The sequence below is a fragment of the Curcuma longa genome, chromosome 12 (genome assembly GCF_044706935.1).
Source record: "Curcuma longa cultivar G26 ecotype Majalengka, Jawa Barat chromosome 12, ITB_CL_G26_1.1, whole genome shotgun sequence".
Classification (NCBI taxonomy): domain Eukaryota; kingdom Viridiplantae; phylum Streptophyta; class Magnoliopsida; order Zingiberales; family Zingiberaceae; genus Curcuma; species Curcuma longa.
In genome coordinates this window covers 4,083,033-4,110,052 of record NC_133872.1, presented here as the reverse complement: position 1 = coordinate 4,110,052, position 27,020 = coordinate 4,083,033, and the positions used below count along the sequence as shown (strand labels likewise).

The window sequence follows — 27,020 nt, the reverse complement described above, 5'->3', positions numbered from 1 at the left end:
TAGAGATGGTAATTTTGTACTTGGCTTTGTACGAACTTTTGTGGGGATGTTTGATGTAAAATGAACTATCCAATTTCATGGATGAAACAACCAAAATTAAAAATGGGGTGACATCAAAGAAACATCATTTAGTGTGAGAGTTGTCAAAACACTAAAAATAGCTAAGCTTGATGATGCAACTTCTTCCTTGAAACAGGACCATGGAAAAAAGTAGATTGAAAACAAAATAAGTAAACTTGATAATGTGTCTCATTTGAACTAAACATTAGTTTAAAATAACACCAAATAAATCAGTTGCCTAGACTACCACTAAAGTTAAAGTTAGTTTTTAGGCATTTTACATAAGGGCACAAGCAAAGTTTGATAAATACCAAATCATGCTCATAATTTCAGATTTAATAGAGGGTGCACCTTCCCATTTTGACATTCTCAAAATATCCCTGTAGTTCTCTAAATGCCTTCAAAACTTTTTAAAATATTTTGATGATTTTCTAGTGGTCAAATTCAATAAAAGCACCAATTGATTCAGTAAAATCCAATAGTTGTTAAATTGTCATTTTGACCCATCAATTTGGTTGATCTTTCCATAAGGAGATGAATGGACTCATGAGAGCACCATGAATAAAATTGTAGTTTCGTATTGTTATTTTGAACATCGGAAAAACTTTTGGACAAAACACTTTGATGGGATTTAAATCAAAAAGTAAGGACATGAATAAACTTCTAGGAGCATTATGAGCACAATGGTAGTGGCATATTACTATTTTGACCACTAGATGAACTCCTAAACGACCATGAATGCAATGGGTCTCATATTGTCATTTTGACCATTGAATATGTAATTATGATGATTTGGTCAAAACACTGATTAGTTTTCTCTACAAGAATATACTAATGGTGTTCAAAATAATAACATGAGACCACCATTGCATTCATTGTGCTTCCAAGAGTCCATTCACGCTTTACTTTTTTATTCTAACCACTTGAAAGACATGTAAGTGTGTTGCCCAAATCACTTTTTAATGGTAAAAGAAAATACAGCATGAGACAACCATTGTATCTATAGTGCTTCTAGGAGTTCATTCATAACTCAAAATCACTTTTTGATTTTGGCCATTGGAAAAAAGAGCATTTTGACATGATTTGGCCCAAAAAATTACTTTGATAACTTTTTAGTTGGTCAAAATAACAATATGGGATCATTATGGCATTCATGTGCTCTTATGAGTATTTGTGCCCCTACTTTTTTTTAAAAAAATTGATCATTGAAAATGACAATATGTGACTATTGACCTAGAAAAAGTTGGTGATAGAATTTTGAGAAAAATTATATAGAGAATTCTAGAAAAGAAAGATATTAGAAAAATGTATATTGAAATAATTAAGAATATGTATAAGGTTTTAATGGCGAGAGTGAAGACTCCAAGCGGATTAATCGAAACATTTCCTATCTTTTTATAACAATCAATTTTAAGTCTATATCTTTTTATACTAGTCATGGATAAACTCATTAGACACGTCCAAAACACATTACCATAATGCATCTTGTTTGCAGATGATATTATTTTAGTAGATGAGATACAAGAAAGAGTAAATGCTAAGCTCAAATCTTAGTAGAAAACACGGACTAAAAGGTTTTAGGCTCAATAAAGACAGAATATATGAAATTTAAGTTTAATAATATTAGATATAGTAAGACAATGGTTAAGATAAAAGGTAATAAGTTTTCTTATAACCGAGAGTTTTAAGTATCTAAGGTCGTTTTTGTAAAACAGATGAAGGGGTTAATAGAGATGTGTTATATAAGATACAAGGAGCATAGTTGAAATTATAGTCGTCAATTTGAGTTAGGCTTGCTAGGTTGGCCCGCCCCGCCAAGTAATTTAGGTAGGTTGGGTTGAAATTTTATCAACCCATTTTAAGGTGGGTTTAGATGGGTTGGCCCACCTAGGCCCGCGACCCGCGTGGGTTGGCCCGTGGCGAGCTTGGGTTGACTCGCGGATTGAGAAAGTTTATTTATTTATTTTAAAATTTAAAATTAAATTAGAAAACTCAATAAATTAGTGGGTTTGATCCATTTAAATTACAATTCAAACTTAAAAATTATAATTCAAATTTAAAAATTTCAACTTAATCAATATAAATTATAATTCAAATTTAAAATTTTTAATATTTTTTTATTTTTTAACAGGCCCGTGGGTTGGCCCGCCTAACCCACGGCCTGCCTTGAGTTGGGTTGGGTTGGAGATTTCCGAACCCGCCAAGTTGGTGGGTTGGCCCGCCCCGCCCCGCAATATGATGAGCTCGCCATGAGTTGGCCCGCTTCGCCATAGGTTGGCTCGTTTGACAGCTCTAGTTGAAATTAAGGAGGGCGTGAGGGCATCAATTGTTCTTTGTGATCGTAAGGTACCTCTAAATTTTTTTAAAAAAAATTTATAAAATGGCGGTTAAACTTGCTATATTATATAAAATTGAATTTTGGGTTATGAATCGAGCACATGTGCTTGATGAGAGTTGCAGAGATGAGAATATTAAATTGGATGTACGGACATACAAGGATGAACATAAGAAATGGAAACATTAGAAGGAAAATTAGGTTGCGTCTGATTGATGGAAAATTTCAAGATATGCATTTAAGATAGTATGGATATTTTACTTAGGCGAGCAATAAATATCTTAGTTAGGCAATATGAGATCATGACAAATATGTACATTAATCGTGGAAGCAAGACCAAAGAAGACTTGGTTAAAAACAATAAAATAGAATAAAATTTATTTAAATATAAATGAAGATATAGTAAGGTAGTAAGCTCAATCGATAGGAGGATTCATATAGCCGACTCTAGTTAATTGTATAAAAACTTGGTTGTTGTTGTCATTATTCATTGGAAATGTTATCTAGATGCTTTAGTTAAACCACTTTGATGAGTCACATGATAAAAGGAGATAAAAACTGAAATCACCATGATCTCAAGAATCGATTTGTGGCCTTGCTGATTTTGAGCACTAGAAGGATATCAGAATATTTTTAAAAGTTTGAAAAAGTGTTAGGACAAGTGTAGGATATTTTGGGGATGTCAAAAATGGAAAGCTGCGCCCTTTAGTAAATTTGACCCTATTGTGCATGGTTTGCTAATTATCAAACTTTAAGTGCATGCTTTTGGAAAATACCATTTTTTTCTCTCATAACGTCTGAAGGATTCCATTATGCATAAAGAAGCAAAGAAAATTAAACAAATACTGGTGATCTCCAACTAAGCAGACTAAAAGAACCAACTGGCTAGTGACAGTGAAAATACATGCACAAAATCTAACAAGAAGAGGGCAAATTAGACAATACCAGTGTGGTAAACAAATTTATTAGGCACTGAAGAAATCAACTAAACTTTAAAAAATGATACATCTAGAATTCGAAAGGAATATATGCTGAATTTTACAAGAATTTATAGGGGTGTGTTTGAACTGCTTGGAAAACTAGACTAATTTATTTGATAAACTGTGTACTTTTTTCTAGTTATTAGTACTCTGGAGTTTGGATTGCAAATTTTTATCACAATATTTTTGATGCTTCATTAGAGTTGATGTTTCCCATGGATGCATCAACTCTTTGAGGCAAGAGGTTATTGAGTCATCGAAAATCCTTGTTTGTCACAGAAATTCACTCAAAATTCTTCTTCTTTTTTTTTTTTTTTTGCACTAACAAGAATTGCTATGCATATTCTTTTAGATCCTGAAAGCCCATGTTTTGTGTAGTCTGTGGATTAAATATGATGTTTGGTGTGCCTTTTTGTCATGGCTCCACTATATTTGGTTTTTAAAGATTTTGATGCAAGAAATTTTGGGTGATGATCACATTTACCCATTAAGATTTTGATATATATTTACCCTTAAGATAAATTGGAACTAAAACAACTACTCAAGGTTGATTTGAGTAAGATATGATGGTTTCCTGGTAGCATTGCTCAATGACTATCTTGTACTCTTTGAGAACCTGCCAAATGACTATCCTGTAATACTTGAGAACTTGTCACCTATCATATGGCTAGATTCTCTTTTCCCTCACCGGTGATCTTTCCCATCTACTATTTTCTATGTAAATTTTGTGTTAGAATTGTCTTCATTTTCATTTGTGTTGGTTGTTTGCAGGTATTTTGTTCTCACACACTATTCCTTTACAACTATTAACCAATTTAATTTTTGAGAGACGTAATTAAAGCCTTTTGAATTAACAAAGCCTTGTGCAAGATCTATCTAGAGAAGCATTTTCTATTTTATAGGTGAAAATCAAATTTGGTACCTTGGACACTTATTTTTAGGTACCTTTTATCATGGAACTTAGAGGCATATTAGCAAATCAATTGTTAGAGAAACTTGCTACTTGTTTTTAAAAGAAAAAAAATTCCCCTTTTCATAATTTCATAGTATAATCCATTTATTTCTTTTCCTAGCAATTTTTTCAGCATCAAAGTCACTGGATGTCTATTATAACGCTAAAGAAACCAGTTAAGACTTTCTTGCGTCTTTTATATCTATAAGATTCTTTACATTTAAATATACTAACTAATTTGATCTCTATGAAGTCCTACATATTATTGGATAAAAAATAAATCATGTGGCACATTTTGTCTTTTTTCACAGCTTTATTAAGCATTATTAAAAAAAAAATCCCGAATAGAATTTGTTGGTTAAACCAAAATGATAATATCCCAATCTTTGCCCACGTGATCTCTCTACAGCTACACTAGTGTCATTTAGCTGCTTAATTAACCTGTATTTTTGCATAATTTAACACTTTCTTCTTTTTTTAAAAAATTTGCTGCATAAACTTCTGCGCTATAATTGCATTTAAACCCCTCCTGCAGACTACCACCATTTGGTGACCATTATCAGAATGAAATGTTTACATTTTTTCCTCATTGTTTTTTTCAGAGAGTCAATCAATGTCTGCAGGATGCCTGTACTTTGTCACAGTTTTCAAATTGTAGAACTTTGATAGATTGTGGTACTGATGATGCTGCTGGACGTGTTGATGGAACGTGGGTTAATCATTCCAATTCTACTTCTTGCTTTGACACTGATAACGGAAACTTTCGTTATGGGATCTACGAACAAGCTGTTTTGCTAACCACTCGACCTAGCGTTGTACAAAGATATATTTATGCTCTATTTTGGGGTTTTCAGGTAATATTACATATGTTGTACTTAAATTGAAATTCTCTGCCAGTTTCTAGTAGTTATACGGTTGTGGTAATATTACATTTCTTGTTAAACCCCTAGATTGACTATTAACTTGCGAGCTTGAAATTCTAATAATCTTGTTAAACCCAGGAGTCTAAATTCTGGTTTTCTTACTGTTCTGTTGTCTACTTGTTTTATCACCCCTCATGGACTTTTTGTGCAGTCATCGAGGACTATAAAGAAATGCAATTGGAAATTCTAATTTGGGATTAGATAGAATTCCGAGCATGGAATAAATTCTTTGTTAAGAAAGAAGTCGTAAACTACAATATTTCCTATAGAGTTTATTTTGTCTCTGTGTGTGGTGTGAGTGTAGACATACAAAACATCAAACTATATATGAGAAGCCAAGCCAGTTGCATCTTGCTGTGATGAGCCCCACTCATGCTTAAAGCTTGGTTGCTCGTGGGTGCTTAGCTCAACTTGGTGCTTTTTAGGTCAAATTGTATTTTTTCCCTACAATAGTTGAGAATATTTTTTTGTTGTCTTTTCGTATATTGGATATGAATAACTACAAGGCACTTTGTGTCTGGGTATTGATCCTCAATAGAAATGAGATGTGCCAACTGTGCTGAGCTTGGTGTCCATCCCATGCCAAGGCCATACAGCTGCAAGAGAGGACCTAGTAAGCCCTACTCGGAGGTAATATAAGTGTTGTTGAGAAGGAGCCAATGGTCTCGTGCTGAAGAGCTCATCTTAGTGGTCTCCTCTAGTCTCAACATAGTTGAGAAAAGTGTCAGTCTCAACACAGAGGAAGACACACTAGTCTTGATCTGAACAAGTAGCAAAGAAGGGACATGGGGAAGATGAGGGTGGTAGTATCATAGGTTTTTTTAGTGTCGGTGGACTAGGAAATGATAGGTTTTGCTTATGTTTACTGGTACAAATGGTTTTCAAAACCATGTATAACTAATTAATTTAAATAGTATTTACTCCTTTTATGAAGTCAAAATCTCCTTTGCCTGGGTAATAAGTAAATTTAAGCCTTGTGTTCTTGTTTCTTTTTTCTTCATGGAAAAATATTATATCAATTCTTTTCTCGAATCACCCATATAATAATGTTGAATTAACTTGTTGCCACATTAAATAAGTTGGAAATCCATAATAGAGTCCGACCAAAACGACCGAATTTATTATCTTCATGCATTAAGATAATAAATTACCTAGTAGAAAAGATTTAAAAATCATTACAAACCCTCCTTTTTCTTTTCTATTGCAGTTTTTTGCTTATTATATGATAATTATGATAATTTCTTAACTTTTCATATATAGAAACAGATAGACTATAAATGACATCTCTTATGTCAATGACACCAAAGGGATATTAAATGAATGGAATTGGGATATAGATGGAATATAATGAAATAGAACCACTTTGAGAGGTTCCCTATGAAATGAGGCATGGAACGGAGCCACTACGAAGAAGTTCCGGGAGTTACGAAGGAAGCTTCGGAATCATAACTGTGAGTGTTTCAAATCAATCTTTTGCCATAGTACGAAGAAACTGATAGAGAGATTCAAATGTTTGATAAGTCCCCATCTCTTTCTTTTCTTCTCCATGGGCGCCGAATTACTGAGCATGAAGGTAAGCTATTGATGCCATCTGTGATCCTTGATGTGGTGCTGCTTACATGAAGTGAAGGCAAGTTGCTTGTGCCAACAAAAGTGCTATTTGTTAGTGCCCACATGGTGCCAACAGCATTGCTAATGGTAGCGCATGTCTTTGCTGGTGTTGCCCAAAAGTAGAGCTCCATGGTGCACCAAGTGAAGTGGAAAAGAGGTGGGAAGAATAGGTAAAATCATAGTTGCATAGTTTAGGATTATAATCTCCCTATTTTATATTATACAAGCTAACATCTTTATGATGGTTTCCATCCTCTCTTTCTTATATCTCCTCCTTTCTTTTTGATCTTTTTGATTTCTTTCTTCCCTCCTAAGTAAACATAGCTTAAGTCCTAGATGCAAAATAAGAAACACCTACTTTTTAATAATATAGAAGTTCTCCCAAATGTAAAACCTGAGAAAAAAATGGAATTTTCAGCTTCTATGCAAAATTTAACATGCTTATTAATTTTATTCCTAATCCAAATTTATATTACCAAATACCAAGTTGTTCATAGATCCTTTCCAAATGTAGTAAGTTCTGGTTATTAGAGGATTTGTCCTTTTTCATTGTTAAAATTTATGATCTTCACTATCTTGTTTCACTGTTCCCGTTTACACTAATGATTAGTTTTTATTTGCTTAATTAACTGCTGCCATCTTTATATATGATTCATTTGGAAATTTGAATTTTTATGAGCCCTTTGTTATCTAACATGTTTAAATTTTTATTTGTTTTCCTAGCAAATAAGTACCTTAGCAGGTAATCTAGTTCCAAGTTATTTTGTGTGGGAAGTTTTGTTCACTATGGCGATCATTGGTGCGGGGCTGCTTCTTTTTGCCTTGCTTATTGGGAATATGCAAAATTTTCTCCAGTCTCTTGGTAGAAGGTAAAAAGCCACCAATACTCCTGCTATTTTAATCAGTTCCAGAGTCTCTTGAGGTTATTATTTTTAAGAGGAAAGTGTTTTCTAATTAACCTATTAATCTGCTTCTGTCTAGGGATATTTTTGGAGTAGATGATCATAATGTTTTTTGATCTTGTCCAATCATTGCAACAGTAGGTGTTTCATTATGTGTGTGTGTGTGTATAATAATGCCTTTTACATCTTCCCTATGATCTGTTGCACTATTCTCATTGATATTTCGCATCAAGATGTCTAAGTTTATGCATCCCATTTGTTCAATAATAAGGTCAGACTATTTATGGTATTAATTGCCAATGTCAAGATGTTCCTCTTTTAGTATAATAACTTTTTCAGTCTTCATGTAGCTTGTGTTGGATGATATATCACAAGATTTATTAGAAGGGAAAATTAAATTGTTCTAGTGGAAGTTTTTGAGAATGGATTGCCGCCTAGTGAATGTGCAAACGCCATGTAGAAATCTTGCCTGTTAGCTGTGGATTGTCACCTACTCTCGACAACAGCTACCCCATTTATTATTAGCTTCTTTATGTCTTTGTTAAGTTTTGGAGGGGAACTTCAATTATGTCTAGTCCTTGTGGATGATGATGTCTTGCAACTTTCACATTTCAGAGACAGTAATGAAATGGTTGAGTCATTACCAGATGGATGAATGTTTGAACAATCAACGAGATCAGTGACTAGATTAGCTCTCTTCTATTTTGGGGAAATATCTAGGAAAAGTTTTTGTGGCTGATAGTCAATTTTTTAATATTAGAGAAGCCAAAGTAATTGGTTTACAGAATCATAGATTTTAAACGAAAAACCAAGCAATATCTGTACTTTTTATACAAAAGCTTACATCTTTCCCTTTTGCTAATCAAGGAGACTAGAAATGCAACTTCGACGACGTGATGTTGAACGATGGATGAGCCATCGGCGATTACCTGAAGCATTAAGAAGGTTTGGAACTTAAATTCCTATGTTGTTACTAACTCTCAAATTTTATGCTTCTTTTTTACCAATATGTATTAACTTAGTTGTAATCTTTTGCTTAATTTCTGTAATAAAGTAGATTCCTATCTTGTCTTTATGGTTGCATGGAGTTTATCTCCTTTCACTCAAATCTCTTGCCAGCTTTAAGAATACTACTAAGGATTCCTGATATGCTTTTTCCAAATAAGATTATGGTTTATAGGAGTGACTGATCCATGCTGAGTGACCAAGTCTGATCCTTAAATTCCCTGATTGTCAGGGACTAATGGTTTGATGGTTGTTTTCTATCTGGTTCTTATTGTCTTCTTAATAAAACCAATTCCAGTCAATCCTAACAATGGTGCTCAACAAATATATAAATTAAATGGAATCAGATCCTGTGATTTGATTTGTCGATGAAGCTTTGTCTGAACTGATCCTGACCGAAAGTTCATGTGCCCACTTGTGAACTTGATCTTCGTCGACATAATGCAACCATCCAACAATGTTGTAGTGTCATCATTAACAATATGGTGTTTCTTTGATACTAAGAGCACAGATGCATTATCACTAGATTCAGAGCACTTGACAATTATGACTTTTCGTGGAATATGAGATATGAGAAAGACCTAATGACGTGTGGGTGTGTGAGAAAGAGATAGATTCCTCACGAGTTACAATTGCTTCCGCATTCCATTGAATTGTTTAAACAGGCAAACACTGATGCATCATCACTAGTTAGAGCACTTGAAAATGGCTTCTTGTGTAAGATGAGATAAAGGAAAGACCTAAAGATGTCTGTGTGTGTGGTGGTGTCCACAAAACTAGGCTACTGTGAAACTAGGATTGGTTTCCATAGTGATGCTTTCCACTTCCGGACTTGTATCGCTTTCCAACTCCCGTAGACGAGCATCATCAAAACCTAATTATCATGTTCTTAAAGCACTTCCTAGATGGCTTCTTGAAAAACATTATAACTTTAATCATGAATTTATAGATGGATCTCTTTCCTAACAACTCACACTGTAGGAACAAGTAATTAGCCATTTGTTTAATAAATAGCACTATACTCGACCATTTGAGATAACTTTGAGAAGCTTTGCTATTTTTTCCTTCGAATATTCTTTTGTCAATTAATTGCTTTTTATTCCACCAGTATTGAATCTTTGGCTTGACAGTTCTATTTCACTGAATATTTCAGGAAAGTAATACGAGCTGAACGATTTACATGGGCAGCTACTCGGGGCATTAATGAAGAAGAGTTGATAGAAAATCTGCCAGAGGACATACAAAGAGAGATACGCCGCCATTTCTTTGGGTTTCTCAGCAAAGTTAGTCAATAAAACATTACATATCTAATAGTTTGTCTCTCAAAGTATAGTTTTTCTATCTCAAAAATTTGTCAAAATTAAAGAAAAGGGTGCTATTAGAAGTAGCCTAAACGTTAGCAAAACTAAAGTTGGTTAGATTGCAACTAAAGAAAGTAGATGCTACTTTAACTTTTATCTTCATGTAGATGCCTAAAAAAATTCTTTTAAATGATTCTCTACATTTAAATCTGTAAGCTGACTTATTTTCACTTTATATTTTCATCATGAATCAAATTGCCATAACTTATTGCTCCAGAACGACCAATGATTTGATTTCAGGTTGGCATTTTCACCCTAATGGATGAACCAATGCTAGATGCCATGTACGAGAAGTTAAAGCAAAAGGTGTACATTAAAGAAAGTAACATCTTTTACAAGGGAGGACCATTTGACAAGATGGTTTTCATAGTCCGCGGTAGATTGGAAAGTATTGGAGCAGATGGAAACATAGCTCCCTTAACAGAGGGTGATGTATGTGGCGAGGAGCTCCTTACGTGGTATCTTGAGCACACTTCAGTAAATAGAGGTATGACCACTTCAAATATTTATGATGTTGCAATCAGGTATTATACTTTCGATATGATGTGGTTTAATGGGTGGCATAGAAGGGCCTTATCATGTTCTAAATTTTAACATTTTTAGTAATAAACTTTATAGATTGTGATTTCAAGTAGCCCTTTCTACCTAAACGGGACTGGCATGAAAGATCAAGAACAGAGGAACATGAGTGAGGAGGCAGCTCTAATACTATGGATATTGTTGAGGGGAAAACATTAGGTTTCATCCTCAAAGAATCTTTAGTAGTCCTCTCTACCAATGGATATTGTTGATAAATAAGAATACTATAAATAATCACTTACCTGCTATATTGCATAATACTCCAGAAGTGCGTAATAGACGCGTCTCGTGTTTAGTAGAGCACCAAATCTCAAGAAAGCTTTCCCTGGCAAATAGTTCCTGAGAATGAAAGATCCAAATCCAACAAAAAAAATATGTATTCAAAGTCATACATGGAGACATTGGTTTCCACAATTGTAATGCTTTCACGCAGTTACTTTAGCACCCCTATTCGTTTCTCGAATTGTAATATCTTCTAATGGCTGTCTGATGGATAATCCTGTTCCATTTGGAATTAGTATTGCAAAGTCTTTTCCCCCCTCTTTTATTATTTCTGTGTATAGGTTCACTGAAATCATCATGTTCTTGGATTGTGCTTTGTTGCAGAGGGAGGGAGAATCCGATTCCCAGGATCGCGGTTGTTATCAACTAGAACTGTTAGATGTCTAACTAATGTTGAAGCTTTTGCACTCCATGCTGCTGATCTAGAAGAAGTCACTACATTGTTCTTCCGGTTCTTGAAAAACCCTCGCGTACAAGGAGCTATTAGGTAATGTGCAATCTTTCTGAACTGTGCATTTGATTTTGTAACATCATTCTGCATATTTGAGTCTACAAGACATCATGGTTCAAAAATGTTTCTTGTTCCACTTGTTTCTTGGTGCTTTGAGGGTCATAAAAGCTGATTTACCAGATAAAAGTGCTAGGATGAAGAACCACATTTGGTAATCTTTGGCGAGTGATAGCGAATATAAGAATGTGTGATTCCATTCGATTCCAGTTTCAATAACTTCCATTTGTCTTCGAGAATATTAGATTTTGTGCGAGTATAGCTTCTAAGATTGCTCAATGCCTCACTATTTCAATTTCAGGTATGAATCACCCTATTGGAGAAACTTGGCTGCGACACGCATTCAAGTGGCTTGGAGATACCGGCAGAAGCGTTTGAAGCGCGCTAGCATGGCAAACAATTTGTCTGCTAATCGTACAGCTTGACGCAGCGCTGAACATGGATGACCTTCAGCTGCAAATGCTATAGCTGTCGGTTACACCCATAATTATGCAAGGCTTTTTGAAGCATGGTCTTTTACCTCCACAATTTCCCTAGGGATTTCTGTATCGATCCGGATTCAAGATAACATGAAAATCCTGATGCATCTCTCTCACATGATGCCTGCCATTGTTTTTATGAATCCAGTTGTTGTTAGACTAGTAGTTTGTTGTGCTATCTGCCTCGTGGTTGATGTATTTATGTGCCTCAATTAGGTTTAAATTTCCTGGTGGATCTAAACCAGCAGAGAAATATTGAGATGTAGCAATTCTAAGGATCACTACGAGATTAATGTGTATACATGGGACATTCATTTAAATCTCAGATCCAATAAGATGTAGCAGTTTCATCCTTCACCTCGATATCACTCAATTCTGTTTTTTGGGAAGAAAATTTGATCTGGACGAACCGAATTGAATTATCTTCATTCAAGAAAATCATAGATTTACACATTGATAATCCAACAAGTTAGAACTCTAACAACACAGACATACTTACCTATGACTTGCAGAAGAACAACACCTGAAAGCAATCCCCTGCCAATGGAGCAACTCCCTCTTCGGACTGTTATTGGGCTATATTCTTGTTTTAATGGAAACCTTCAGAATGCACACAATTTCTTTGACCAAGAACAAAAACTAATCTATCTAGATCTGGAAAAAAAAAAAAAAGGAAAACTAGAGATGTACCATGATCCCAAAATATACATGGAGAGCATGATTTCAGGAAATAAAGATTAAATGCAAATGGACCACCAAAGAAATCACTAGTTTGGAAGATGACAGTCAGCAAAAAAGAACAGGCTTAAACAAGGATAAATAGCCCTTACTGGTTTACTACATCCACATATGTTCTGTGAAAATCATAACAAAGGCAACTCTTCGAGTAAAATTCATGTGAAGCAAACACTCGTCATCATGCAATGGGTATCTCCGTGGGCACCAAAACAGCAGGTCTTATGTATTCCTCTTCATCCTTTGGTGGATGGATAGTGACAAGATCTGGAAGTGGAGTGGTTGGCCCTTGCTTCCCCTTTGGATCCCAGTCCAACATAATTTTAACCTTGATTCCAAGAACACCCTAACCATTTGGGGGAAACACGATTTGATTAGGTGGACCAAATTGCATGTTATTTGCCACTTGGATTCGATGTTGAAACTAAAAATCCTAGTAGTTTTTGTGGCGTGTAGAATAGATTATAGTGTATTTCAGATACTAACCTGTCTAAGGAGAACATGCCTCACTGCAGAGTCAATGTATTCCTTTACTGGCTGACCAGAAGAAATCATGTATCCATCCTTGAACTTCATGGATTTAGCTCGCTGGGCCCTGAGCTTTCCACTTACTATTACCTGAAAGAAAATCAGGGATCAAAATACCACATTCATTGAAAGGTCAATGGATCTCTAGAATAAATTTGTGTACCTCGCATCCCTTTGCACCACTCTCCATGACAAACCTCAAAACACCATAACAGGCCCTGAAAGAAAGCAAAGTGAATAACACATTACTTTTATGCTAAAACACTATCAATGAGATGCATCAATTTTTGAAAGAGCAGTGAAAACTATTGACTAAAAATTATTTATCAACTAGAAAAAGAGATGGATTCAACTGCCTCTGAAACCAGCATAGGCAAGGCGAAAGAACTAAATGAAGTCTCAACACTCAACAGGATTCATAAAAGATTATGTCAAAATCTTGGACAACAGCAGAAGTCATATTGCCCATGAATCATCTCTTCAGATAATACAAAAATATTATTGGACAAGAAACCAACTCGGAGCACCATGTAGGTGCCATTAGACTTCCTGTATGTTGCCTAAAATACAAGCAATGCACTACTAGCAGTCTTACTAAATTCTAACTTTCTAAGCTATCAAAGAATGTATTGCAGAATGACATAACAAGGAATACTTCAGAACTAATCATAAAAACTAATATAAGAATGATCAGTAGACATACAGGGAACAGGATCTGATTGATGTATAATTAGAGATCGAGTCATAAAAACTAATATAAGAATGATACATCATAAAATTGAAGTACCAAAAAAAACAAGAACAAATCATGTAAATCATGAGACATATGAATACTCAAACAGTATCATAGGAAGTGTAAAAGATAATCATAAAAATAATTCTTAAAATACACAATCCTACATAAAAAAACATACTATCACAATTCTACATAAAAAAACATACTATATGCTTAATCAAGTAGAAACTACTTTTTTGCTAAGTGAATCATATTAAATGTTTCATAATAAATGATTAAATTATTTGCATTATATGGAAAGCAGATAGAAGCTAAGCAAGGACCATATTTAACAAAAGATAAAAACATTCAAGATGGCAAACTAGTTGGAAAGTCAACATATGATTATAGAAGTACAAAATAATATCCAACACATAATGAAGCATTAATATGTTGCCAATTGCTTTAGTCATGAGATCAAGAGATAGCATGACTACATATGCATCAATGGCAATATCAATGTTGTCATCTTCCGACACAAAGTTGGCACAAAACAACCTATTTGCTGTAAGGATGACATACATCACCTAACAAAACCAAACTAAGATAAAAGCAATTTCTTACTCAAACTGGAAAAAAAATTCAGGACACCAAACAATTTACAAAGTACACAAAATATGATTATAGGAGAAATTGAAACAACATTTGATTACTTTGTAGATCCATGGACATGTTGCCAGGAGCTTTAATAATGAGATCAAGACCTTCACAACATGATATCATAAACAGTAGTCTCAAAATTGTCACCTTCTGATACTAAGTTGGTACTGAATAGCCATCTCTTTATAGATCATACAAGAGAGTTTTCTATGGGCATTTAAGGGCGTACAGACACATATCAAAATAAAAATAAACATTGAAGTGTTTAAAAAAATAGTGCCTTGTGGTTTACACAAAAGAAACAGCATTTAATTGCAACTTAAATAACCTAGGGCGAACGGAGTCGATCAGACTGAATATAAACGTGAATAGTTTGGACAAACTCTCAGGAAGAGGAAATGCCTTCGGACTAGAGTTTCCCGTAATAATCAAATCTTGAAGACTAATTAGGCACACAATGTAGAATAGGGGAAATATTACCATCGTCAAACATGGATTGGAAACAAACGGCAAATCAAATACCAACCTGCGAACTGCGAGGCCACCAAGAAGTTTGTAACGCAGTGATTCAGCTTGAGCAATGGCACAGAGCCCCCTATTGTTCACCTTCTCTGCGTAGAGCTCCACGCCGTTCTCAGGAAATTTGAATCTTTTCTGGACCACCGACGTCAACTCCCTAATTCTTCTGCCCTTCTCACCTGAAGCACCAATCAAGAGGCAATAAAAAATTTCTTCCTCTATAAACCGGAACAAACTCCAAAATCAGGAAGGCAACTCACCAAGGACGTTCTGAGTGCGAGTCGCCCGGATAATGATCTCCGTTCGCATGGGCGTAACCCTAACCTCGACACCAGAATAGCCATCCTCCGCGAGTTCTCTCGTCAGGACCTCGTTCAACTCGGCAAAGAACACTCCGTCCGCTACGAACTGTAAGACGATAGAGAATCCACCAAAACAAGCGATTGAAGCGTGAAGGACAGGAACGAAGTGGCGGAAAAAGACCACTCAGATTGGAGAAGGGCCAACCTTTCGCTTCTTACTCATTTGGGTCGCCATGGCTTTCGCACTCGCGCCGCGCGTACTCCCTTCGCTGAATGCGACGCTCGTCTGGAAATCAAACCCTAGCAATGGGCACGGATGACATTAAATACGAATTGGGCGGAAGGATCGAACGGCTAGAAAGCGTCGACAATAAGATAGACGGTTCAAGTAGATGATGGGAACTAAAGAAAAACAGAACCGTCAGATGAACGAAATGCGCCATCCTAAATGAATCAGAGCCGTTATTTCGTACAATACTGCTTAGTGTATTGTATTAAGAGCATCCGCAACGCTCGTGGTGTTATAACACCTTTAACCAGTGGTCGATTGGATCCACTAACACGTGGTTGAGTGGTGATCGACCAGTGGTCGATCACCATATAGTGGTCGACCACGTGGTCGACCACCACTCACACTATGCAGCCTCTACAAACGCGTTAACAATAAAAAAATAAAAATAAAAAGCACGGGCCCACCTATTAACGCGTTCAGAACTCTGAACGCGTTCAATACCTCACTCTCTCACTCTTCCCTCACTTTTCCACGTCCTTCCTTCGCTCCTCCACATCTGCTATTAACGTTCGATTAACAGCGCGTTACGGATGCTCTTAAATAAATTTCATTTTGCCCCCACAGTTTGTGATTCTGTCCAAAATGTCCCTATGGTTTTTGAATTGGTGTTTTACTCCAATTTTTTTTATAACCGAGATCCAATTCTTGCGAATTGACGGTCTGATCTCACAACAAATTTCATCGATCCCATAAAAAATCATCATATCTCAAACTTTGTTTAACTTTTATGATTCAAAATGATCGTTCTAATTCCAAAAAAAAATTCATCGATCGAACACAAATTTAAACTCTCATTATTAAAAAAATTTGAACTCTCATTATTAAAAAATTCATCTTAGCATCGTGCCATAGCATCAGAGGTACTTTGATATGCTCTCGGGATAATAGAGTTGATTACAACGGGATAGATAGATCGAATCTCAATGAAATCGAAATAATACACTCTCCATCGTGACTAACTATAATTTTTTAATTTACCTCCTTATAGATAATCATGAGTTCGATCACATTTTACTAAAGGAGTCAGTTTTAGCATACTTACAACCAGTATAATATAAAGTTCTAAAACATAAATTGTTTATAAATCAAAGAACAAATATTTAATAGTTTAGATATTCTCAAAGCCAACAAATCAATAATACAAGTTTTTTTAATCTAAAAAAACACTTAAAGTTTGCCTAAAAGCATTTCCAATCATAAGCATGAATTCAATATTTCATGAAAAGAAAAACAAAAAACACTCACAATGCGGACACAAAAATACAAAGTGATCAATGATTAAATATGAGCTTCATACAAACTTAAAAGATTTGAAGAGAAAACAATGTCATACTTTCTTAACCAGGTTTTGAACAATTATAAAATCTACGAATAGTTCCTATCAGACTTGTAAGATTTCGTCAGTAACATAGCCACCAGCATCACCGAGGAGGACAAAGATGAATTATTTCTGGCGACAGGCTCCAAAGCTCAATGCCTCAATCATCACCGCGCTGTTTCCTTGAATAACCTACAAAAGGATTTCTGATATATATCTTTGAACAGGGCATGGCTAGCGGTATAATCGAGTCAAGCCACTCACTCACAAGCTATTCGGATCTTAAAAAAAGTTCGTTTGATTAAGTTAACGAGCCGAGCTCGAATTTAATTTCAAGTTCGAAAACATTATCGAGCCAAGCTCGAGCTTAACAGTATTTTATTCGTGAGCTCACAAATGTGCTCGTTAGGCTGCTCACGAATGAATTCGTTAAGAATATTATTTATATAAAATTATCATCTTGTTTGATTTAGATTATGATCAATTCCCAAATAATACAATATCATCGCCATATCAGCAAAAGAGCTATAAGTCAAAAATGCTATTACCTAGGCGACCTAAAATTTTTTATAATTCTGGAGGTTAACAAAAAAATTTTCCATGATTACCCATTAATTTTAAAACTCAGTTAATTGAATTGTATTATGAAATATAATTGAAACCCAGTTAATTAATTTAATAAATTTTAATTTAAAAATTTATAAATTCAAAAGAGATAATTTATTTTAAATTTTAAAAAATAAAATTAATAAATTATATATATTAATTTAATGATTTATTTTATTAGAATAATTATTTTAATGATTTATTTTATTAAAATATATATAAATTTATGTTAAATTTTAAAAAATAAAATTAATAAATGATGTTTATTAATTTAATAAATTATTTTATTAAAATAAAATTAATGAATAATATTTATTAATTTAATAAATTATTTTATAAAAATAATTATTTTAATGAATTATTTTTTAAAATATATATAAATGTATTTTAAATTTTAAAAAATAAAATTAATAAATTATATTTATTAATTTACTGAATTATTTTATTAAAATAATTATTTTAATGAATTATTTTATTAAAAATATATAAATTTATGTTAAATTTTAAAAAATAAAATTAAATGATGTTTATTAATTTAATTATTTATTAAAATAATTATTTTAATAACTTATTTTATTAAAATAAAATTAATGAATTATATTTATTAATTTAATGAATAATTTTATTAAAATAATTTTTTTAATGAAGTATTTTTTAAAAAATATATAAATTTATGTTAAATTTTAAAAAATAAAATTAATAAATGATGTTGATTAATTTAATGAATTATTTTATTAAAATAATTATTTTAATAAATTATTTTATTTTAAAAATATAAATTTATGTTAAATTTTAAAAAATAAATTTAATAAATAATATTTATCAATTTAATAATTTATTTTATTAAAATAATTATTTTAATGAATTACGTTATTAAAAAAAATTATGAATTATATTTATTAATTTAACAAACTATTTTATTAAAATAATTATTTTAATAAATTATTTTTTAAATATATATAAATTTATTTTAAATTTTAAAAAATAAAATTAATGAATTATATTTATTAATTTAATGAATTATTTTATTAAAAATATATAAATTTATTTTAAATTTTAAAAATTATAAATAAATTATATTTATTTTTAATATATTATCAATTTATTATCATTATTAATATTAATAATTTAATTTAATTAAATCAAATTAAGGTAATATAGTAAATATTAAATTGGTTATATTTTATTCCCTCCAAATAAATAAGTTGAACTAAACAATATTAGATTATATTTTATACTCTATACCCTTGGTTATGGTAATCACATAACCAAAGTTATATATGATAACTTGAACCAAACACACCCTAAAAGTAAAATCCTAGTCGATTACCATCTGCCTCGCTGCCTCAATGCCTCTGTGAATCATCGACTCCCATCCACCTGGCCGCCTCAACGCCTTCGGGAATCACCTACAGAGAATGCCTCTCTGTGAATCGCACAGAGAGAACGATAATCCGATAAATGATCGTCCCTGTCTTTGATCTTCAAACTCAAATCCTATTAATCCAACAATCCCTAATCTCCAAGCTCGAACCCATCAGTCCCAGCAGTCCTTCAACCTTGATCTTCATTCTTCAAGCTCCTATTTGAGATGAGAAATTTTGCTTCCTTTCCTAATTTCATTCTATTTCGTTTGTGGTTTCTATAGCCTTTTGCTCCTTATCCTCAACCCATGTCCTGCATAATCTGTGTCTGTGTGCAACTGTCGAGCATGGCAAGACAAATAACCAAGCTTATTGTTTCTTTCTCTGCCCATGCACGCTGAACACACAAATGACACTTAGGATGTGATTTCTATTTACTTGATTATCAAGCATGGAATCTCTACAATTAAATTAACATCAACCTTGTCCCTACTGGCAAGTAAAACTTATTTGCTTGTAGAGTGATTAATTGATTCGATACTTAAAATTTGTTTGTTTGTAGACTTTTTTTTATACAACTTTTATGCAGGACTTTTGTATTCAATGTAGACTCCGTATTTATCAACTGAAGATTCTACCATAAGTCCTACTTTAGGAGAAATTCAACCTTTAGCAAATAATACCAGTAAAGTAATTCAAACCAATAATGTGCAGCATCTCGAGACAATTGAAGAAGAGGAAGAAAATTTATATGCTCCAAAGAAAAGAAAACGGGCATCCAAAGCGTGGGATGACTTTAAAGAGGTTTCTCTTCCAAATGGGACAATAAAGGCTAGCCTCATTTACTGGTTGAACATCTTTATTTCGTTCTGGTCTGGTAAATCTTGTCTCAATTTACTGGTTGAACATCTTTATTTCATTCTGGTCTGATAAATCTTGTCTCAATTTGACTCATATATAAAGAACTAAAAGTCAATGCCTCATTTACAATATACCCCTCTGCAATAGATCCTTCAGGTCTTGCTTTATTACGAACATATTTTTTAAGTCTGCCCAAATATCATTCAAAGGGATACATCCATCGTGAGGAAACAGGTCCAGCTAACATAGCTTCACGAGGTAAATGAACTGCCAAATGAACCATAATGTCAAAAAAAACTGGGGGAAATATTCGTTCCATCTTACATAATATGAGAACTATTTCCTCCTCCATTTTACTTAAGTCCGCTATGTGTAAAGATCTTGCTGTTATCTTTTTGAAAAACTCACATAACTCAATCAGTGTGCCGCATATGTCTTTTGGGAAGAATTTACGTATAACCACTGGAAGTATTCTTTGCAACAAGACATGACAGTCATGGGATTTGAGTCCATATAACTTTCCATCATTTGCATTCACATTTTTAGATATATTAGCAGCATATCCATCAGGAAACTTCACAGACTTTAAAAATTGATAAAATTCACGTCTTTCTTCCAATGTCAATGTGTAACTTGCATATGGTTTACTAAACTTGTCTCCTACTTTCTTCAAATGCAATTCACTTCTAATCCCCATATCCTGCAAGTCTAATCTTGCTTTCAATGTGTCTTTCGACTTTCCATCTATATTTAATAATGTACCAATCAAAGCATCACAGATGTTTTTTTCAATATGCATCACATCTAGATTGTGTCTCAACTTTAAATCTGGCCAATACTCTAACTCAAAAAATATAGACTTCTTTACCCAATTTGTATCATCAGAAGATCTCTGCCTTTTTTTACTTAATGTAGGATGCTTACTGAATGTCACCTGAGGTAATGCATCCAATTGTGCTAAAATATCATAACCACTAAATTGTTGTGGTGGTCTTTCTTGTTCAACCTTTCCATTGAAATACTTATTTTTACGCCATGGATGATGCACATTCAAGAATCGACGGTGACATGTGTAGCATATTTTACTCCGTAATCTTTGAGATTTAGTTTCATGCAGACATACTGGACATGCTTTATAACCCTTTGTGCTCCATCCGGATATTGTTCCATATGCTGGAAAGTCATGAATAGTCCACATCACAGCAGCATGTAATTGAAATACTTGTTCAGTCGATGCATCATATGCTTCCACCCCATCATCCCATAGCTCTTTCAGGTCATTGATCAAAGGTCGCAAGTATACATCTATCTCTTTTCCAGGTGATTTAGGTCCAGGAATTAAAAGAGACATGATAAAGTATGATGGCTTCATCATTTTCCATGGTGGTAAATTATAATTCACAAGTATAACCGGCCACATACTATAAGCATTTGACATGTTTCCAAATGGATTAAAACCATCAGTAGCCAACCCTAACCGAATATTTCGTGGATCACTTGCAAATATTTCATGCGACATGTCAAATTCTTTCCATGATTCACTATCAGCTGGATGTCGTAATACACCATCTGTTTCAACCCGCTTTTCTTTATGCCATCTCATATCTTTTGCTGTATGTTCTGAAATAAACAACCGTTTCAATCTGGGCTTTATAGGAAAATATCGGAGAATTTTTTGAGCATTCTTTTTCTTATTCATCCCATCATACTTGTATCTAGACTCCTTGCATACTGGACAGATATCCTTATTCTCGTGCTCACCCCAAAATAATATACAATCATTCTTACATACATGTATCTTCTCATAAGTCAATCCCAACTCTTTTAACAATTTTTTTGCTTCATAATGAGAGTTTGGAATTGCATTTGGTTTGGGAAATGCCTCTTGCAATAACTGAAGTAGCATATCAAAAGATTTGTTGCTCCAGCCATTTAACACCTTCACATGCATTAACTTCACCAAAAAATTGAATATAGAAAAATTTGTGCAATTGTGGTACAACTCTTTTTTTGCTGCTTCAAACATTGAAGTATAACTTCCTCTCATATCATTTGGATTCATATTTGCAGGGATATCATCGAATTGAGGTCCGCTGATGTTGATATTTTGTGCATTTCTTAAATCAGTAAACATGTCTTCAAAATCATCGTCTTCAAAATCACAATCGTTTGCAGTTTCATTATCAATACTTATATTACCAGATGATGTAGCAGCTTCTCCATGAAAATTCCAGACTTTATATAATTTGTCAAATCCCCACCTATAAAGATGTCCTCGAACATAATCCAATTCATATTTAAACAAATTGCCACACCGCCGACATGGACAATGAATTTTTGATAAATTCAAACTTATCATATAATTCTCCGCCATCTTTAAGAACTCATTTAACCCTTTTATATATTCATGGCTAATCCGATTCTCAATCATTATCCAACTTTTATCCATATTTAAATAACCTGGTGAAATACATGAAAAATTTCATACCCTAAAATAACTCATAAAAAATCATAATAAGAGAATAAGAAAATCTACGAAAAGTTAAGGAAAAAAGAATAAGAAAACTATATCCTAAACAAATATCAATCCAACAACTATAATCTAAAAATAGAACATGATCATATGTTAAACCTAGGATGTTAAAGCTATGGTAGACATGTTCTTAATTATAGAACAAAGGTCTCAAATAGAACATGATCAATACATAACAACTATAATCTAAAAATATAACATGATCAATCTAATAGAGATAACATATCCATTTAATAAATTCTTACCGAATTCAACCAGTGAACAGTAGTAATCCCAATCTGATCACAGCCCTAGTTTAGCCACCGGTTCCACTCCCTTCTCCTTCTACTTCCCTTGTAAAGATGGTTGCCAATGTGGAAAGCTCCTAGGCAGCTCTCCAACCTCTCGCTGTAGCCGGCGAGCAGACACGCGAAGAAGAGTGGAGGAAGAAGAGGGAAGATCGCGATGAGGAGAAAGAGATGTTGGCTTCGGCGCGATTGGGAGAAGAAACTCGCGGCTTCGCAAACTTGGGAAGAAGCTTAGGGCGCAGCGACGAGGAGAAAGGGAGAAAGGAGGAGATTAGGGCGCAGCCACGAGGAGAAAAGGAGAAAGCAGGAGGGCGCAGCGACGAGGAGAAAAGAGAAAGGAGGAGATTAGGGCAGCAGCGACGAGGAGAAAGGAGAAAGGCAGCCGATCGGGGGTTTAGACGAATCTTAGCGACGAAACATGGTTTTTCGCCGCAAATAATTAAAGTTTAGCGACGACATTAGTTTTTTCGCCGCAAACAATTATGGGTTAGCGACGAATTAATATTTTCGCCGCTAACAATAAGAAGTTAGCGACAAATATTTCCTGTTTCGCCGCAAACAACGTTGTCGGAAAATATTAGCAACGTTTTTTTCATTTCGTTGCTAATGTTTAGCGACGAAATTTTATATTTCGTCGCTAAAAATTTAGTTTAGCGACGAAATAATTTTTTCGTCGTAAATACTTCTTAGTAAGTACATCATCTAACTCACAAAAACCATAGAAAACTTCGTCATAACATATGCTATTATATGAAAAGAAAATGCTGGTAAATGATGGGGGAAAACTTATACTATATATAAGTGAAAATAAATAAACATCCTTCTTTGGGCCCAGCGAAGGATCAATGCAGACATCTCTTATATAGGCGAACCTTGTGCCTTGAATTCCTTTCTTATTGGGCGAACCTTGTGCCCGGAATTCATTATGGGCGAACCTTGTGCCCTGGATTCCTTCCTTGTGGGCGAACCTTGTGCCCGGTACTTTATGCCTTGCATTTCTTATGGGCGAACCTTGTGCCCGATACCCGCCTCTTAAAAGTAAAATACCTTTCTTATACTTCTTATATCATGCAATTCTACCATTTGCTTTAACAAAATCATGCATATGCTTTAACAAAAATCATGTTTATGAAAAAACACAGAAAACAACGGAGCTACTCATACTGCAGGTGAGAGATGCACTTACCTTCTGCGCTAATTTCCTTATAATTCTTCCATTAGAGAAGAAGATCTTCTCGGCGATCTTCCTATATCTACGCGTTCTTGTCGCAGAGAGGAGCGTCTTTGTGAGAAGAAGATCTGGAATCCTTTCCTTGTAATCCTAGGGGGCGGACTCCTCGTTCTTTCGGGTTTGGGGCGCTGAGAGGGAGGAGAAAAGAGGGCGACGGCGTTCTGGGCGAGAGGTGAGGGAAGGGTTTTCGAAGATAATCAAAACCCTTTCCTAAGCCTCCTATTTATATTAAGTGATTCCTAGACCTAACTCGCCGATAAATAAAATTCGGTTCCTTTTTTCGGAACAGATCTGTTGGTTTTTTGGTTATTGGAGATATTTTAAGAGTTACAGATTCCTATAGGTTACAGGTTCAAATCTCGCCTCGGACACTTTCTTTCTATTTATTTTTGCTATTTTCGCTAATCCAAAAATTCTAGAAAAAATATTCTAAAATTCTAGAAAAATCATAGAATATTTCTAAACTAATTTTTGGGATATTCTAAACTAATTTTCGGGATATTCTAAACTAATTTTTTGGGAAATCCCGCCTCAGACTTAAGTAATTCCAAGACCTAATCTTGCCTATAATTAAAATTCAGTTCCTTTTTATTTGAAATAAACCTAATTAAAACCTAATCCCTTACTGTAGCGAACTGGATTCAATTTTGGTTCGCTTGGTTCGGCCATCAAACGACCTCCGAATTGATCAAAACTGGTCTTGTCGGATTCGTCTTTGCAAGACGAATCTTTTTACCTATTTTTATTTTATCAAAACCTCTTCCAGTATGAACCAAATCAACTTGGTTCAGTTTGGTTCAATCTTGGTTCGTTTGGTTCACTAACCAAACGGTTTCTGATTTGACCTAAACCAATTTTGTTTAATTCGTCTTCACGAGATGAATCTCTCATTCCCTTTAAAACCCCCTTTTATCACGAACTAAGTAAATATAAAATTTATCATATTCAAAACCTTAAGTGTGGAAAATACAGGTGTTACATCTCAAAAGTTGTATGAGGAAGCAGATTAGTGGAAAAGTCAAAACAATCTTATCGTTTCTACAACTATTGTTGAATTAGAAACTATCAATATTGTTCAGAATTTCAAATATGATCATGGGAAGATAAGAGAGATTCTTTCTCACATGATCATTGTTCATGAGCTGCCATTCCTTTCTCAGAATATGAAATATTCAATTTATTGATGAAGACTGTGATTCCATATTATCAGAAGATTAGTCGTGCTATTGTAAAAAAAGATTGCACAACTTCTTATGAAATTGAGAAGAAAAAAATAATGACATTATTAAAAGATGTGAATAGGGTTAGTGTGATTATTGATTTATAAAAGTCAGATTAAAAGATTTCATATATGGTTGTCACTTGTCATTATGTGGACTCTAGTTGGAATTTACAGAAGCGGAATCTGAATTTTTTAGATGTTCCTCCATCTCATAATGGTGTTTCCATTTGTGATGTATTAAATAAGTGCTTGGTTGAATGGGGAATTGAAAATAAAGTATGGTCAGTTATAGTTGATAATGCTAGCTATAATGATGTAGCTGTGAGGATGTTGAAGGATAATCTCTTCTATAAAAATAATCTTCCTCTTGGTGGTAAATTATTTCATGTAAGATGTTGTACACACATTTTGAATCTTTTGGTGCAAGATGGGTTATTTGAGATCCAAGATATTATTTTCAATGTGCATGAAAGTGTGAAGCAATAACTGTCTCAGAAACTTGTGTTACTATATTTAGTGAAATTTCAAAGCAATTGAAACTATCTTCAAAGAAACTTGTTTTGAATTGTTGCACGAGGTGGAATGCAACGTTTTATATGTTATCGGGTGCTTTAGAGTTCAAAGATGTTTTTCCTAGATATGCAACAAGAGATGCAACTTTTTTTTTTTGCCAAGTGACGAGGATTGGAAGAAAATTAGTATTGTTAGTTCATTTCTTAAGGAATTTACATACTACTCAACATAATCAAATTTTACGAAACGAAAACATCGTAAATCCAACAAAACGAATAACTATAACGTAAATCCAACACGACTACTGTAATATGATAAATCCAACCAAGACTGCAATTCAAACCACAAATACATGTCCTCGAAGTACGAAACATAACTGAAAGAAAACAACTATACTACTACCAACAACCTTCTGATGTGAGACAGCAGCAGTCGACCGAAACTCCAAGCTCCAAGTAACCTATCTGCTACCTGGGGAGAAAACAAAACAATCCCCAGGGTCTGGGTAGTGAGCATTGAATGCTCAGTGGATACAGGAATATCGAAGTGCATGAAAAGATAAACAGGAGAGTAAACACTAATCAACAGGTATGAGTATCAACAGATAACAGGGATCATGGTGATCAAGCATGGTATCTCAACGAGAATAATAAGGAAAGAATAATACTACACAACAGATATAGGTATCAGTACATGTGAGCATGTAAATAATGGAAGTCGAGCATGGTATATCAACTGAACGATAAAGAAGAAGAATACATGGCAACAGGTATATATATGATCATGTATGTAATGTCATACAAATGCAACAATCATAGCAAACAAGTGCAACAGTCGTAAATCATATGATTAAAATAAACTATATAGTAATCCTACCAACGAATGCATGAAAAACACACAGCAACCAACGCAAACAAATGCAAGTCTCTGTCCGCACTCTGCATTCCCCAGTCACCCTCCTAGAGCACAGTGAACTGAGGGGCCAGACAAGACATACTGCACAGACTCCAACAACAAACCACCGTAATCTGGTGGGGAGCGGCAGTGTAACAGGAGGGCTATATAGCCAGTCCTGGTTGCACCCAACAATAGTGCAAGTAGGCTCTTTCCACTGATCACACCACTACACGGTGCAGGGCCAGAGCCAACAAGAACAGCCAACAATGCTGTCTGCAACATCTACAACTATCATGAATGCATGATGATCATTCCAACATGTAATAGCTACAGATAATTAGCATGTTCAACAGATATCAAGGGGAGTCAATTTGAGTCAATGGTACGACAGTTAAAACTGTTCTAACAGCGGAAAATTCAACAGGAGGTCATTCAACAGGTATCAAGCAACGAAAGGTGT

General features: G+C 34.2%; 3 protein-coding genes across 3 annotated transcripts in view; 1 reads left to right on the top strand and 2 right to left on the bottom strand.

Moving 5' to 3' along the window:
• The window catches only part of LOC141843509 (putative cyclic nucleotide-gated ion channel 20, chloroplastic), a 31,632-nt gene extending 19,290 nt beyond the window's left edge, over positions 1–12,342 (top strand). The window contains exons 7-13 of the mRNA XM_074731559.1: positions 4,930–5,181; positions 7,585–7,730; positions 8,631–8,708; positions 9,922–10,051; positions 10,370–10,616; positions 11,315–11,477; positions 11,800–12,342. Coding sequence (XP_074587660.1) covers positions 4,930–5,181; positions 7,585–7,730; positions 8,631–8,708; positions 9,922–10,051; positions 10,370–10,616; positions 11,315–11,477; positions 11,800–11,923 — 1,140 coding nt within the window. The 3' untranslated portion in view covers positions 11,924–12,342. The remainder of the gene's footprint in view (positions 1–4,929; positions 5,182–7,584; positions 7,731–8,630; positions 8,709–9,921; positions 10,052–10,369; positions 10,617–11,314; positions 11,478–11,799) is intronic.
• A 372-nt stretch (positions 12,343–12,714) lies between these two features.
• On the bottom strand, positions 12,715–15,725 carry LOC141842981 (small ribosomal subunit protein uS3x). Its single transcript, XM_074730990.1, has 6 exons — positions 15,642–15,725; positions 15,395–15,542; positions 15,142–15,313; positions 13,404–13,458; positions 13,199–13,330; positions 12,715–13,058 (listed from the first exon to the last, which is right to left on the bottom strand). The coding sequence occupies exons 1-6, from the start codon at positions 15,669–15,671 to the stop codon at positions 12,894–12,896; spliced, it is 702 nt and encodes a 233-aa protein (XP_074587091.1). The 5' UTR covers positions 15,672–15,725; the 3' UTR covers positions 12,715–12,893.
• A 4,351-nt stretch (positions 15,726–20,076) lies between these two features.
• On the bottom strand, positions 20,077–21,824 carry LOC141843488 (uncharacterized). Its single transcript, XM_074731544.1, has one exon. It carries the CDS (start codon positions 21,781–21,783, stop codon positions 20,077–20,079), a length of 1,707 nt encoding a protein of 568 aa, XP_074587645.1. The 5' UTR covers positions 21,784–21,824.
• Positions 21,825–27,020: the final 5,196 nt, after the last annotated feature.